Genomic DNA, 16,005 nt, shown 5'->3' with positions numbered 1-16,005 from the left:
CAGCACCTCAATTGTGTCATATGCCATCTATTGTTGACTGACTAATTGGTTTCTGGACAATAATTCGGTAAAAACTGTGAATTTTCGGTGCTGGAAGTTTCGTCTTCAAAAACTGAAAATGGGAAAATAAATGGGAGAATATGTTTTTTCCATTTTTTCGGGAATTTTGACTTCCAGTACCCCAATTTGGTCTCATACCATCCCTAATTAGCTAACTAACGTTGGCGCAGTTTATATCTCCGCCAAAGGCAAAAGCATATAAGTTTTGACCGAATTATTGTCCAGAAATTTTTTCAGGGATTTTGAGTTCCAGTACCCCAATTTGGTCTCATACCATCCTTAATTAGCTAACTAATTGGTCGTTGGGCAAAAAGTCCATCAAATCGGTCAAATTTCCGTTTAGAAAGTTTCATATTTGAAAATGGGACAGGATTTGGAAAATATGAATTTTTGTTTTGTAAGTTTCTGTAGTAAGCTTCCTCCGACCGGAATCAAACTTCCAGCACCTCAATTGTGCCATATATGCCATATATAGTTGACTGAGTAATTGGTTATTGGTGAGTAATTGTTGAATTTTCAGTCCTGGAAGTTTCGTCTTCAAAAACTGAAAATGGGACAATATGATTTTTTCTATTTTTTCTATTTTTTCGGGGATTTTGACTTCCAGAGTTCCAGTACGTCAATTTGGTCTCATACCATCCTCAATTAGCTATCAAATTTCCGTTCAGAAATTTTAAAAATATGAATTTTCATGATTTTCCTTTTATCAGCAAGTAGTAGAAGTATCGGGGTGGTTCACATATTACGTAATCACTAAGGGGGAGAGAGGGGGTTTCTAAATAATTACGCTTGCTTAATTTTTAACACAATTACTATTGGTAAAACTGATTAGTATTACGGAGGGGGAGCGAAAATTGACCGAAAATTGACCAAAAATTGATTAAGTAATTGCTTATAAACGACTCCATAGTTGATAAATAGTGACGTAGTACAGTAGTAAGTGGTACTTTCATTCAAACATTATAGTTCTGTAAGGTTGCACACGGCTCTTGATACGTTTTTATTTTCAGGCTTGAATAGTTGAAAGATCGACAAATGCAATACAGGCTTGTTATTTCCGTTCAATTAAAATGTAACATTTTGAGAATAAAAGTATATCATATGTACACATCATTATTAGTATTCATCTGGCATTAGGTCGCAAATTGGCCCAAATGATAACAATAATTCTACTGATCAAACAATAATTTCAAAACTATCGTTTAAACAACATTATAATTATAATGAACTTAGTTTTAGGTACTCTCAAAGTATTAATACACTGGTATCATATATTTAGTTTTTTAATATATTCGGTATTAATTTAGAATTTACCCTACCAGATAAAATGATTAGCAACAACATGAATCATCAAAAAATGTGCTCATCATCGAATCTGAATTTAAAAACTCAAAGAGAGAAGCTGAATCTGGATTTTACATTGTATATAATCTGACAACCGCAACAACATACCCGCACTCTCCCTTTCAATAAAAGTCTTTTCCAAAAATCAAAATTCTTTTAATAACATACAAAATTAGGATTTAGTCCACTGTCTTGACCCAGGATTTCGTTTTGTATGTACTTTCAACCTGAGTTGCTACCTGTAAAAATCTCTTATTCGATGTGGTTTGCAGCTTGATATCATCTTTTGGTTTGATGTAGTTCTTTGAGCTGGCTTCATTTCTTAAAATCCCGATATCGATCCATACGCTCAAGATACATCTTGGTCGGCTCTGAAACAGAAACTTTAGTGAAACAGAAACTTTAGTGAAACAGAAACTTTAGTGAAACAGAAACTTTAGTGGGTTAGGAAGTGAGAGGTAATCCTAGAATAATGCCAGTGTGTACTGACAAACTGGTTATGGGTCATACTCGTAGTATGGGGCAGAGAAACGTTATTATATTGTATATTGCCAAAGAAAATGCAGTCTCTTAGTTATTTACAACGATCACACTTTCACACATGATACTGTCACACAATTTGAAATATGCTTATTATCCTTAAGTCGATGCAGGGTAAGATAAGGTGTATTATCATAACAGATAATAATATGAACAATAATTATAAGCGGAACAGAGCAATGAGCATTGGGCGGAGTCCAACACTAATAACTTTTTATCTGCACCCTTCCAGGATAACAACCCTAACTTAATAATCTCCAACTTAATTGGTAACATTTCCAACCCATGCGGTCCCAACCAAGACATAGGACAGAGTACTAAAAACATATTTTATGGAGGGCGCGAAGATAAAACACTAGTGATCAGGGTATCATAGGAGTAGGAATATCAATGTTCCCTCATTTTCGACTTAGCATTTCTAAAACAAGCCGAGTTCGTTTATCAGTTTGTCATCATTCATCTTGCTACATGGTATTTTGCCTTAAACATTAGCTAGCAGGATCAGTAGCGTGACAAATTCTCCATTAGTGAAGAAAGTGAAAAAACAGTTAAGAATTAAATGATCCTCAAAAAGCATACAAATTTATGGAAAATAAAAACTTACTGTCATCGATAGGTGATCTGCACATAGGGCAGGTTTTCTTTCGTTTTAACCAGTTGTCCACACACCCAAAGTGATAAATATGACAGCACGGTAATAACCTATAATAATTAGTTATTAATAACCTATGATAATTACTTATGATAATTAGGTTATTAATTAATAATTTATTATTTTAGGTTATTAATCATATTATTATCACGAGTTAAATAACCAAACCTGCTGACAAAGGCTCTAACATGCAACTAGCTTGTGAAATATTGGATCAATATTACTAAGTGTTCAGTAATCTACAACAGGAGAGCGAAAATGCACTGACAAAACATAATTACAACCCTTACATACCTTAACAGAATTATCTTTTTAAACAAATTTACAGAAGTAAATTTAAACCCATGATATTCCACTAAAGTGGCACTGACCTGATTCCCTCGCTCTCTTCAAAGTCGGTGATACAAATAATACAACTATCGTTCTCATGATTATCGGACTTGTGGTACTGCTGAAGACTCGTTTTGTTGCTGATCATCTCTTTTGTAGCGCCTTGGTTCTTGGGCAGGAGCTCGTCCAGCATCAACAGTTGCTGAAGGTGACGTATACCAATCATTGCAGAATATAATAACCAAGCGTTCTAAACAATACGAACCAGGTGCAAAAATAAGGATCTGATATAAGGAAACGACTTCTGTAAGCTGGAGAGTACGGGATATTGATGTATTAGTTGGATAAATCATGCCGCTAACGTCAGCAGCCGAACTATCACTTCCCGCGGATAAATGCCAATGAAACACAAGAATAGGAATAGAGCTAAGAGTATACTCTGAGGTATAGCGACCTCCAGTTTAATTAGCAGATTTGTACCGCCTCCCCCTAATGTCAGCTAGCATGCCGACTCGTTATTAAAGGTGTCAAGGTGTCAAGGTGTCAAGATGTCACTACCCAGTACCTACCGTTGCAGTGCCGAGAAGTCCCAGTGGATCTGGAAACTGCATGATGGATGAAACCCTTGAGAAATAGTAACTTAAGAAGCTGGAACAAAATCAGAAATATAAGGATTGGAGGTCGAAGCCGTAACATACAAATTACAAAGTGGTACCATGTTCGAAGTCGGATAATGTGTGTAAAGCAGCTAACTTGTACATTTGTAGTCTGCGATAATTAAAATCCTGTTTACTAACTGTTTCAAATGTGTGACACTGTCATAATGTGTGACACTGTTTCAAATGTGTGACACTGTCATAATGTGTGACACTGTCTCAAATGTGTGACACAATCATAATGTGTGACACTGTTTCATAATGTGTGACACTGTTTCATAATGTGTGACACTGTCTCAAATGTGTGACACAATCATAATGTGTGACACAATCATAATGTGTGGTAATGTGTTTTGTACATTGTATATCGGTCAGCGTGTTGTTGTCAAGACCCTGTATGTAACAAGGAGGAGGTATGTACTGGTAATAGTAAAGTGTATTAGTAAAGTGTTATAAGTGACATTAGTAGAACAGCGGATTCACACCGCTATGTATTTTGATAGGGAACGTTTTAAACTTACTGTAATTAGACTTGTATAATTGATCCAGAGTAAACGAGAGACTGGTTCGTGATTATAAGTGACAGCTTTAGAACTGATGGTCGATGTTTTGTAGGAGTCAGGCGTGATTTTATTTCTCTATTACGACATTCAATATCCAATTGTGAGTCTTTGCATATTTCCACGTTTATTAGTATATTTCTACTATTAGTATTATGCTGAAGCCAACGAACAACAAAGCTTAAAATCTCGCCTTATTCTCTGTACAAGACAGCACTTCCTGGTTATGCAACACCGTTTAGTTAACACTGATACTTTAATAGTCCTACGCTATAAACCAAATATAATCCAAAACAAAGTTTATATTCTGGGTATAACACTATAACGGATATACTATTAGTATTTCCTGGAGATACCCGCTTTATCCTACAGTTCCATGGGCAAATTTTCACTCAAATATAATTTTCCCGACTTTTTACCTCTCTCTTTTCGATTCACTCAAATATTTGAGCTAATAAAAATTTGTGAACGTGCTCACGTATTAACAGGGGTCCGGACTCTACGGCGTGAGACTCTACGGCGGGTTAGGGGAAGGGTTAGTGTAAGGGTTAGGGTTAGAATCTTACGCCGTAGAGTCTTACGCCGTCGAGTCCCGGACCCGCGTATCGATTACTGTGTGCAAATTATTTGCCTATGGAACAGGTCACCCGTATAATTTTATTTCGCAAATAAAATTTGGGTAAATTTTTTCACTGAATTATTTGCCCATGGAACTAGAGGGTAAGATGGAGGTGAAATGTTGATCTCCGACATGTTTGAAATTATTGTTTATTTGATATTGTTTATTTGATTATATTATATTCTGGGCATGTTGATAACCCAACACTTTCAAGTTACAGCCAGGGTGACAAATATGTCAAATATGTCGAGACATTTCTGACACATATTTCGAAAATATCTGAGTCGCAAAATTTCATGATTAAATGTAGAATATCAGTAATATCCATATCGATATATTCTGATGCAGACAAATCTACCAGTAATAATGTAATATGCACAGAGTAATTCACTCAAAATAAAACAGTGCGTTAATTCTGCCCTTTTTAAGGATATCAAAAAGGCCTGAAATAGCTATTTGAAACGACTACGAGGCCCAATGCTCTGAAAGATAGGAAACAAAAGATGCAATGCTATTATTCCTCCAACAATGTGACAATAGCAGAAAAGGGAGTCCCTACAAGATCACCTCTGACATGCTGTCGGCATTTTGTAAACACTTCCCCACGTAATTTAAAACATTCCAGAAATATCACAAAATATATTTCCAGGGAGCAAAAATTATATAAAATCAGGGTCTCACCTCGTAGGTCATGTTGTCTGGATCTAGAGTTGCGAAGGCGAGTATCGTTCTTAGGCGTGGGTCATCTGTGGATGGGGCTTCATTAATGGTTAGATACCAATCTCAATACAATTTATAAAACTGACTGCTTCTATCTTTTCAAGAAGCATATCCTTACCTTCTATCCGTTCGTTCATTTGTGACAGAATGTGAAGATTATCGAGTAAACTTGAGATTCTCAGGAGGACTTCTTGGAGATACTGGGCCTGGAATAACAATTTCTTTTAAGGAAGGTGTAAAATATGCGAAACGAGCAACTTGACGCTTGAGATCATGTGCTTTTACACTCAAATACCGAAAAGTAGAAAACTTGACAAGGTCCCTCTAATTGCTAATTAACGGTTTGGTTTCAGCACTGAAAGGTGTGTTAATTTACATTCAATACGGCGATATTGTACACGACACTTTCTATGTCAGCTCAGAATAGTTTAAACACAATTATACTGGTTCACACACGCTTTATTCTATTCACCTAACAGGTAACAATGTCTAGATAATTAACACATGCCATGTAACTTTACAAAATTGATCCAGACATAACGCCCAATAATATAAGGAGAAAGGCAGATACATTGATTGGCGAATTTATGTGACTTAAGTTATGTGACTTAAGTTATGTGACTTAAGTTATGTGACTTAAGTTATGTGACTTAAGTTATGTGACTTAAGTTATCATAGGCCTATCGACATTTACAGCAGTTTTGATGGTTTTGGCCTGCCGGTTTGATCATTTTCCGGTCAATGTATGGGAGGATGGGTATATATTGATAAACAAAGGGAGTGGACGCATCCAAACAGGACCTCAAGTCACTGATTACAAGAAAGATGATCCAGAGAGCTTGGGTATGACCTAACAGTAACTGAGTCAGGCGTTACACGCGAACATCACACTCCACTTTATTAGATCACGAACGGAAATTAGGACAGCGTTGTCTCATAGGATTATCGACAAAGAGATAAGGCTGTGGCGCTCTTTATCCTTACGTCGCTGTTCCCATTGAACTGCCACAGAACGGACGGAGAGTGTCCGGTAAATCTTTCGTGTAAAGACACGACAGATCACTTCGCTGTGTACATTTCTGCCGTGTAGGTCGTACGATGTTTAAAGTATCATGTGAACAACATTGCGCGGCGTTCTACGCGCGCGTTCTCTCAGCATTGACAGCAATATTTTACTCAGCGTCACTTACGTTGGGCGGTCGCGCGCGCCGTCATCTCCATCTAAATATAGCTCTTATCAAACTTTTTCTTCGACTGACCTGTACAAGCGACATCCTTAACGAAGTCTCTGGCCTAATATCTTCCATGAGGATGGCCCCCTGGCCCGGTACTTCGAACATCCGTAGCCGTGTGGGGCCACTGGTCGAGGAACTCTCCTGAGAGGAAAGTTTACATAAGAATTGTGTGATATATTCTATTTAGAATATTCTGGCCCAGCGGAAAAGGAGCACTCTCTCAGACTCCTTGATGATCTATTACAGAAAAACGGTTACCAGAACCCAAGACGTTATTGTAACAGTAGTAATTCTAACAGGCGTCAGAGTGTTGAGGATGATTCCAGGACAGTTCTTAATTTAGATTTTATTTCGGACAGTACTAGCAATAAGATTAGAAATTATGTAAAGCAGAACAATTTACCTATTAAAGTAAACTTTAAACCTACTTCGAAATTGAGAAATATTTTATGTAGTAACAGACCGTATGATAAACGTGTGTGCAGTATTAATTCATGTAAAATTTGCCCTTTGATAGTTTGTAATAAAGATTGTGAAGTGAAGAATGTTGTATATAAGATTAAGTGTAAATTATGTGACCAGCTGTACATTGGAGAAACCAGTAGGAAAGTACATGCTCGTGTAGGAGAACACTTACGTTACGCTACCTACCCTGCTACCCCTTCTAATGTTAGTCAAGCCTTTGCCATACATTATTCGAGCTGTCACGAGGGGTTAAATCCCAGTTTAGAAGTAGATATTTTAAGAATTGAGCCCAATACTGTCAGAAGAAAGATTTTCGAAGCGATGTTTATTATTAATCTGAACCCTACAATTAACAAGAGAGAAGAACTGGATACTATTAAACGTTTTATCATAGCTAGTACTGAAGAATTTTAGATATTTTAGTTTCATTCCCTTTTTATTGCATACAGTTTCAGTTTTCTAGTAGTAGTAAGTTTTAATGTTTTGTCACATCTCGCTCACAATCAGTAACCACTCACTATAATTTCATTCACATTGTGTATACACCATCTCACATGTATTGTATCTTTTACCTTATCATCTGTTATCACTGTACATGTCATTCCATCACACGATCACAATCACGTACTTGCTGTTTAGTGGATGTTTTAAGTTTATTGAATAGCAGATCGAGTAGTGGTGTATATATATAGATTTTGATTCTAATTTTAGTCGAGTATTTGAACAATTTGTTGTCGTTTAGCCATTTTTGATTAATAAATTTTATGAGACAGTTTTCTCACATATTTACCAATTTTGTCAGCATGAATAAGAAGTTGTTACTTTGAAACGTCGTTTATCCTAACAGTGCAGTATCATTTGTCGCAGATCAGAATAACCAAAAACTATTTGGAACTCCCAAAAACTGTCTATTCTATTTAGAGATGAGAATTAAATACAGTCAGACACAAATAATAGAAAACAGGATATTACAATTATCAGAATAAAAGATAGCAGATACAATTATTTAAATGACACGAGCTGCCTTTTCCCATGTAATCAGGCTGGCAATAACACGACGTGAAATGTCAGTTTAAGCAACCCTGTCAGTTTAAATAACTTACTCCGCCAACCCCGGAGTTTTCTCCGCTACTTTCTCCACTACTTTCAGCAGTCTCTCTTCTCCGTAACAAGCCCGTGATAATCCTCTCCCTGGCTGTTACGTCTGTGGATTGCTCTGTCCGACTGAGTCGTAACAAACGCAGTCGCTGGAGTCGCTCATTTGCTGAAAAGGAATTTAACAATACAGCATGAGACCAGAGGAACAATGATACTGTAATGACAATGCAAATAGTCATTTGAATGGTGGCAGATTCATTAAAGTGAAATTTATTGACTCTTATTGCCTCTTAATGAGAAATGTAATATTTAATCGCAAGGGGAATGGTGGAGGTTTTTTTTTCCTGGCGAAAGGATACATCCTCGCTTTTAAACGTGAATGCTGATATTAGATATTGCCAAGAAGTATTTAGCTAGAAACAGAAACTGCTTACTTTGGCATACCGGTGAAGATTGGATTAGATTTAGCCGATCTAATGCCAAGAAATAAACGCTCTTTATTTGACAAGGCTGTATCAGTTGACAAGGAAAAATATTAGGTTAATAACCCTGGATAGGATCTCCGTTATTAGCGTGGAAACATTGGGTTCAGTCAGACATCCATTATCCTTGATATAAGATATTATATAGACTTGATATAAAAGCTATCGGACTGTGGTAGTTAATCATACTAAATTTGGAGAGAGTTTTACTATTGAACACCACGTCACCTGCCAAAAAAGAAATTCAAATTATCGAGAATTGGATCTTGACGCAGACCTAGCATCATGGGGGAAGCTATTTTAGGAATTTATTTCAGGTTCTTTTAATGACAAGAGTCAAGGCACCATTCAGGGACAATTTTTTTAATACGGTAATTTGTATAACTCCAAATTATTTTATTTCTTCTCTCTCTTCAATCTATATATTTGTTAGTAGACCACCAAATAAGATGTGAAATATTCGGTAAAATAATATTTGTGGATGAGAGCGGGTCTCAAGTCTGGATATTTCATTATGCTGTGTTAGATTGCATTTGTAAAGTGCATGTTAATGTACGGGCTGGTATATAGTGCTCTATGGGCTAGCTAATTTCTGTACATGTAGGGGAGAAAGCGCTAGATCTTCTTAACAATATTCAGCTGCATTTTGTGGTGCAGCAGTCGGTTTACAAATAATTTGAATACAAAATGCAACCGGAAATAGGCACAACCGGAAATAGGCACAACCGGAAAAATTGCGTTGGGAGAATTAGTAAATTATTTGAGAAAATATTCAAACAAACCAGTAACTGAAGTTGACATGATCATGTTGTTCAGGGCCTCGTGTTCAGCTCGCTCGAACAGTCTCCCACGTAACGCATCGTCGGGGGAAGAAGTAGAAGCTGTAGGGTGTTCTTCTTCAGTGCTCCGTAGCGCTGCAGCGCTAGCGCTTGCGCTCGAGCTACTGTGGCTGAATCTGATTTCTCGGAATTGGCGACTGCAGATTAACAGCGGTTAGGGGTCTTCGCTTTTTTCTCCTTATTTTGATTTGGCGAAAATCCGAATTGTAGTTAATAAAATAGCGAATGGTGTAAAAAAGGCTAGGCTACTATCAGGTTATTATTCTGTTTAATTAATTATAATATCGCTGATAACAGAGAGCTATTGTTTATCTGAAAATGTTTTACTTTTTTGAGCAAGAACACTTTTAAAAAGAAACGGAGAAGAAATATAACCGAACATACCGAGGCTGAGTAGGCGTTACTTCACCACTAGAATCAGACTCTGAAGAAAACACAATGTTTAAGTAAAGAGTGGTACGCATATATAACTAGTTCAGAAGTGCTCAAGTCCCTAGTAAAAACAATATAGACCTGTCAGAGTTGAAGGACCAAGTGCAACAGTGCAATAAAGAGAGAGAAAGAAGTTTAATAAAGGCGGACATGGGCTAATAATGGTAAGCTGATTGCAAAGTGTAGCCAGTAAACTGACGTGCTCTTCAACCAGAACAGTAGGTCAGGTTGTAAAGTGTAGCCAGTAAACTGACGTGCTCTTCAACCAGAACAGTAGGTCAGGTTGTAAAGTGTAGCCAGTAAACTGACGTGCTCTTCAACCAGAACAGTAGGTCAGGTTGTAAAGTGGAGCCAGTAAACTGACGTGCTCTTCAACCAGAACAGTAGGTCAGGTTGTAAAGTGTAGCCAGTAAACTGACGTGCTCTTCAACCAGAACAGTAGGTCAGGTTGTAAAGTGTAGCCAGTAAACTGACGTGCTCTTCAACCAGAACAGTAGGTCAGGTTGTAAAGTGTAGCCAGTAAACTGACGTGCTCTTCAACCAGAACAGTAGGTCAGGTTGTAAAGTGTAGCCAGTTAACTGACGTGCTCTTCAACCAGAACAGTAGGTCAGGTTGTAAAGTGGAGCCAGTAAACTGACGTGCTCTTCAACCAGAACAGTAGGTCAGGTTGCAAAGTGTAGCCAGTAAACTGACGTGCTCTTCAACCAGAACAGTAGGTCAGGTTGTAAAGTGTAGCCAGTAAACTGACGTGCTCTTCAACCAGACCTACTGTTCTGGTTGAAGATTGCAAGATTCTGGTTACAGGTTGCAAAGTGTAGCCAGTAAACTGACGTGCTCTTCAACCAGAACAGTAGGTCAGGTTGTAAAGTGTAGCCAGTAAACTGACGTGCTCTTCAACCAGAACAGTAGGTCAGGTTGTAAAGTGCAGCCAGTAAACTGACGTGCTCTTCAACCAGAACAGTAGGTCAGGTTGTAAAGTGGAGCCAGTAAACTGACGTGCTCTTCAACCAGAACAGTAGGTCAGGTTGTAAAGTGTAGCCAGTAAACTGACGTGCTCTTCAACCAGAACAGTAGGTCAGGTTGTAAAGTGTAGCCAGTAAACTGACGTGCTCTTCAACCAGAACAGTAGGTCAGGTTGTAAAGTGTAGCCAGTAAACTGACGTGCTCTTCAACCAGAACAGTAGGTCAGGTTGTAAAGTGTAGCCAGTTAACTGACGTGCTCTTCAACCAGAACAGTAGGTCAGGTTGTAAAGTGGAGCCAGTAAACTGACGTGCTCTTCAACCAGAACAGTAGGTCAGGTTGCAAAGTGTAGCCAGTAAACTGACGTGCTCTTCAACCAGAACAGTAGGTCAGGTTGTAAAGTGTAGCCAGTAAACTGACGTGCTCTTCAACCAGACCTACTGTTCTGGTTGAAGATTGCAAGATTCTGGTTACAGGTTGCAAAGTGTAGCCAGTAAACTGACGTGCTCTTCAACCAGAACAGTAGGTCAGGTTGTAAAGTGTAGCCAGTAAACTGACGTGCTCTTCAACCAGAACAGTAGGTCAGGTTGTAAAGTGTAGCCAGTAAACTGACGTGCTCTTCAACCAGAACAGTAGGTCAGGTTGTAACGATAGAAATATAACTATGTAGAAGTTTACTGTACCTGGAGGAGGATTGGCGATGCTGGTTGATGGTTCTGGTTCTGGTGTTGACGAACTTGTTGATTCACCTGTATGTTTTGTTGTACGGTTAAATTTTAGTCAATATTTAATGTCAGTGAAAATATCTATGACGGCCGTGATGAGTAATGTGTTTTAGCTCTAAATTCTAATGCTAGTAAGAGGGAAAATAAAGTGAACGTTTCACTAACGAAGGAGTCTGCGAGCTCGTCTGAGAACACCAGATCCGAGGGAAGACCGACCACTGGAGGGTCGGTACCGAGGAGGGGGTCTTGGCTCGAATGGTTCACTCTCTGGAATCTCGATAAGACGATGAGGGACAACACGGACGATCTCCACGGACTGTATATCAGTGTCAGGGGTGTCGTTTGTCGCTGCCTGGTGGTCAGTGTTAGGTTCTGGCTGTACGGAGGTAGGATGAGTGGCGGGAGGCGGTGTGGTTGTTGCAGTGGGAGGTGTCGTGGAGTGTGGTATTGGGGGTAGCGGGGTGCCGTGCTCTGATCTCCAGTCGACCACGGGCGAGTTTGTGAACTCGCGCCACTGCCACCCCTCCTGGGGGGATTCTTTCATATCAGGCGCTAACAGCTGTGCTTCACATGCTTACAGCTTAGTGCATTATGCTTATTTGCTTACAGCTTAGTGCACAATGCTTATTTGCTTAGTACAGCTTGCTGCTTACAGCTTAGTGCTTTTCTTGATCAAAAATATTTAAATAATTATCTGCTTCAACACTTAACAGCCAGTGTACCACTAGCAAACTGCCATCAGATACACACTGTTGACTGTTCCGTTCATGCTGAGTCCTAGTGCTTAGATCGGCTCATGTAATTATGCAAATAAGATCGTTAAGAGGCCACTGTAATTGTACATACAAATTAGGTAATTGCCTTGGTTCACCGGAGTCTATGCTTTGGATATTCATAAATTTACTGAAATACGATATTGGTATTAAATGTTCGCAAACACGGCAATTTTCAGTGTTCCAGAATGACAATGTGTGTTATATATTCCGAGTGGTGGGCTATGTAAGAGACTGTGTATGCCACTCTCTCTCACTCTCTCTCAAATGATATGCTATGAATGTATCAGTGCTCTCTGGATTGTATTATATATAACATATGTTGAATAATGCATATATAACATGCTAGAAATACATAAATAATGTTAGCAAGCAAATCAAATATGTATTAAAATTAATTGAAAATAGCGCACAATGTTGTAAAGAGCATGCGATGCTGTACCAGGTCACAGGACTGCGCAAGCTCCAGCACATTCTAATGTACAGAACACATGGTATTATATAGTAACCACACTTCGCACAGACTTGCATTTTAAAGTGCTACATAAAACGTGCTCTTCTCGAATAATCTCTAAGTATTCCTACCTCCATAGAGTCGGAGTTGTAAGCGGCGGAAGAAGGGCGACTAGCGCTGGATACCCGGCCGGAGACTGGCCGACTGGGCAGGGAAAAGGGGGACGATGTTACACTCGGCATCCCGGTGGGTGTGAGCTCCTCTGAGGCTGGGGATACAGGTTCTATGAGGTATTAGTTCTTTTAGTGTTATTCCTGATGGAGAGGGTTTAACACAAGTTAAACTAACATGGAGATGCTGTGTAGACAGCACCACCAAACGACGTATTATAACAAATGAAACAATCGAAATGGGCGCGGGCGGCAAAGAATTTGTTTCACAATAATGATAAAACAATACTGATAATCGGAGAACAACTCCTAAGTCAGATGTATAATATATAGAACAGGGTACAATACTCAAATTATGTAGTTTTAAACTCTTCGATTATATATATATATAAATTGAACGATTTCTGGCTCCAATATTTGAATGGCTGACTCACCGGAAGGGTTAGATATAGTGTTAGATAGAAGAGGAGAGGGTATAGTTGTGGACAATCTCCGTTCTATGAGCCGGGAACTTATTCTAGCTGATCTCCGGGGACCTGGTGTTTGATCAGGAGACTCTCTGACAGCACTTGTAGAACCTGTACAACAGTTAATTTTAAGTTAACATTTTGTGAGTTTACCCTGTACAACAGTTAATTTTAAGTTAACATTTTGTGAGTTTACCCTGTACAACAGTTAATTTTAAGTTAACATTTTGTGAGTTTACCCGTCGTTAAGAAATGTTTTAAAGATAGAAGCAAACCGGTACGGATAGCAAACATACGTACAAACACTGGACTAATTATACCAATTTCTGAACACAATCGATAAAATGAAACCTGCAAATTGATAAGCAGACTAACTTGAAGCAGTGGTAGTATGCCGCCTGCCCAGGCGATTGTACCGGGTAACCGAGGCAACTCTCTGTGGCTGGTTGAGGGAGCGACGTGAGTAACGAGTACTGTACACGTTAGAAACTCCTCCTGCACTGCTCCCCGGCTCTTGCTCACGGGACGTGGCCGCATTGCTCAGGGTGTTCCGTCTGCAAGGTTACGGATTTTAGTTTAATATTTCAGGAAATTATAAGTTATACAGATGTAGATTACCAGATGTATTATATAAACCAATAAAATAATATTTAAAGCTAATTTTATTAACCAGCAGGTACGGTTTATATTCCTGGTTCATTTTTAGCTTCAGGTTTAGATGACTATTCATGAATATTCCTACTGATATACTACTCCTACTGATATCCTACTGATATACCATTCTGTTTTACACATCTTAGCCATTTAAAGTAGTCTGGATGATTCACTTTATAGTTTCATAAGAAAAATCATCGTCTGCTCTTGAACTGTACTAAGATAAAAGTAGGGTGAAATTATGCCTAAAATAGTCACAGAAGTCATGAGTGTGTTCCAATAGGAGAGGTTCTCAACGTTAAATCGTTATATCTTAACCGTTTCGGCGTGTCAAGCTACAGTTGAATGAACTATTATCATGGATACTGGAGAACATAAATTGCAATATGATGTGGTAAAAGTGCAAAAAATCATCGATAAAGAATGTATTTATAGATAAAGCCAGGTAAAGACTCGCTCTCTCTTTTGATAAAAAACTATGATAAACTCGTCACAGGCATGACGCCAAGAGGCTAGTGGCAGCTCTTAGGCATAATGAATTTCACTATTGACAAAGCAAGTTCAAATCACAAAGGAAGAACCTAGGTGCCTCTGACTGGTACAAGTAAGGTTTAGCTACGGGTGAAGTTGCTGAGATGCTAAAGCAGTCAAGAATGACTGGACTAAATGTCATTTCTCAGGCCATCTAATTTGTTTTCTATACAGCATACATGTGGCATGACAGTTACAGAATTATTTATGTGTAACCAAAATAGAATGTATCGACATTTCTATCTAGGACAGGTTACTATCTATATAATTTACACTACAAACTGTAACACTGTACACAATACTTCAGAAAATACCTTGAAGATGAAAATGAAGAGCCCATCTGAGATCTCCGTCTTGCCACCGAATTTGGAACAGTTTCTGAGTCTGCAGTCCCTGATTTCATTTCGGTAAAAGTAGAAACTTTAGAAGTTACATGAAAGTACCATGAAGGACATTTTAATAAACAAAGTAAATTCAGGATATAAGAAGGTAGAATTTACTTGTTCAATATCTATGAACAAAGTAAACTGTCAGACTTACTGTTATTGGTGGAGTTTCTAAAATTAGGACTACTTTGTGTTGTCCCTCGTTTGTTAGTCATGTTGAGACCATTGCCTACAAATTATTGGATTAAATAACATGAGATGTATTATAGTTACTACTGTGTACTATACTATAGTAAACATTGCACTGATTTTAGATATAATGTGGCTGTGTTTTTGGAGTTTGAGATAAAAATTAATATTACAGTACTAGAACCCTGATTTACCAAAATATTTTCTTCCCCCAAACTGTGAGGTAAATCGTGGTTTTACTGTATTTGTCAATTAAGGAATCAAGTCACTGATCTCCAACCCAAATTCATCTGGATGTGCTCACTGACATCATTATTTGGTGTGTTTTGTGTTAAAGATATTTATGATTGATTATTAGTGGAGATTGAAACTCAGAATTCAAGTTTAAACCCATTTTAGTTTTCAAGGTTCATGGTTCAAGGATCATCCTGACTGAATGCAGTTTCAATCTTTCAGTGATTCAACCAATGAGCTAATGACATAATCCACTATCCAGGTTACCCTTTGATAATGATTGTAACGCATTATGGCACTGACAATGGAATATTGCTAAGTTATACCCTGATCAACATTATTCCTTATAAGGCTTTGTTTCGATAAGGTGAGGCTGTGGGTATGTGACTATGTTGGATTTGAGGGTTATATGGCACTTAATCTGCAAT

General features: G+C 38.3%; 1 protein-coding gene across 6 annotated transcripts; it reads right to left on the bottom strand.

Annotated features, from left to right (window-relative positions):
• Nucleotides 1-1,108: 1,108 nt before the first annotated feature.
• LOC134811987 (mucin-5AC-like) lies at nt 1,109-15,405 on the bottom strand. Of its 6 annotated transcripts, none has more exons than XM_063819159.1 (16): nt 15,309-15,405; nt 15,083-15,161; nt 13,959-14,137; nt 13,551-13,694; nt 13,078-13,214; nt 11,885-12,071; nt 11,678-11,743; nt 9,985-10,024; nt 9,544-9,737; nt 8,285-8,445; nt 6,741-6,857; nt 5,600-5,687; nt 5,443-5,519; nt 2,968-3,128; nt 2,549-2,646; nt 1,109-1,775 (listed from the first exon to the last, which is right to left on the bottom strand). In XM_063819159.1, exons 1-16 carry the CDS (start codon nt 15,367-15,369, stop codon nt 1,720-1,722), a joined length of 1,845 nt encoding a protein of 614 aa, XP_063675229.1. In that variant the 5' UTR covers nt 15,370-15,405; the 3' UTR covers nt 1,109-1,719. The 6 variants fall into 6 exon arrangements, with proteins under 6 accessions (XP_063675229.1, XP_063675225.1, XP_063675226.1 ...); XM_063819155.1 differs by having other exon boundaries at nt 11,885-12,245; nt 13,078-13,229; nt 15,309-15,393; XM_063819156.1 differs by having other exon boundaries at nt 5,443-5,507; nt 11,885-12,245; nt 13,078-13,229; nt 15,309-15,393.
• Between the last annotated feature and the right edge of the window lie 600 nt (nt 15,406-16,005).

Source organism: Bolinopsis microptera, chromosome 2 (assembly GCF_026151205.1).
Source record: "Bolinopsis microptera isolate Bmic1 chromosome 2, MBARI_Bmic_1.0, whole genome shotgun sequence".
Taxonomy (NCBI): Eukaryota; Metazoa; Ctenophora; class Tentaculata; order Lobata; family Bolinopsidae; genus Bolinopsis; species Bolinopsis microptera.
The sequence above is the reverse complement of the archived record's forward strand: the minus strand, read 5'-3'. Positions and strand labels throughout refer to the sequence as shown.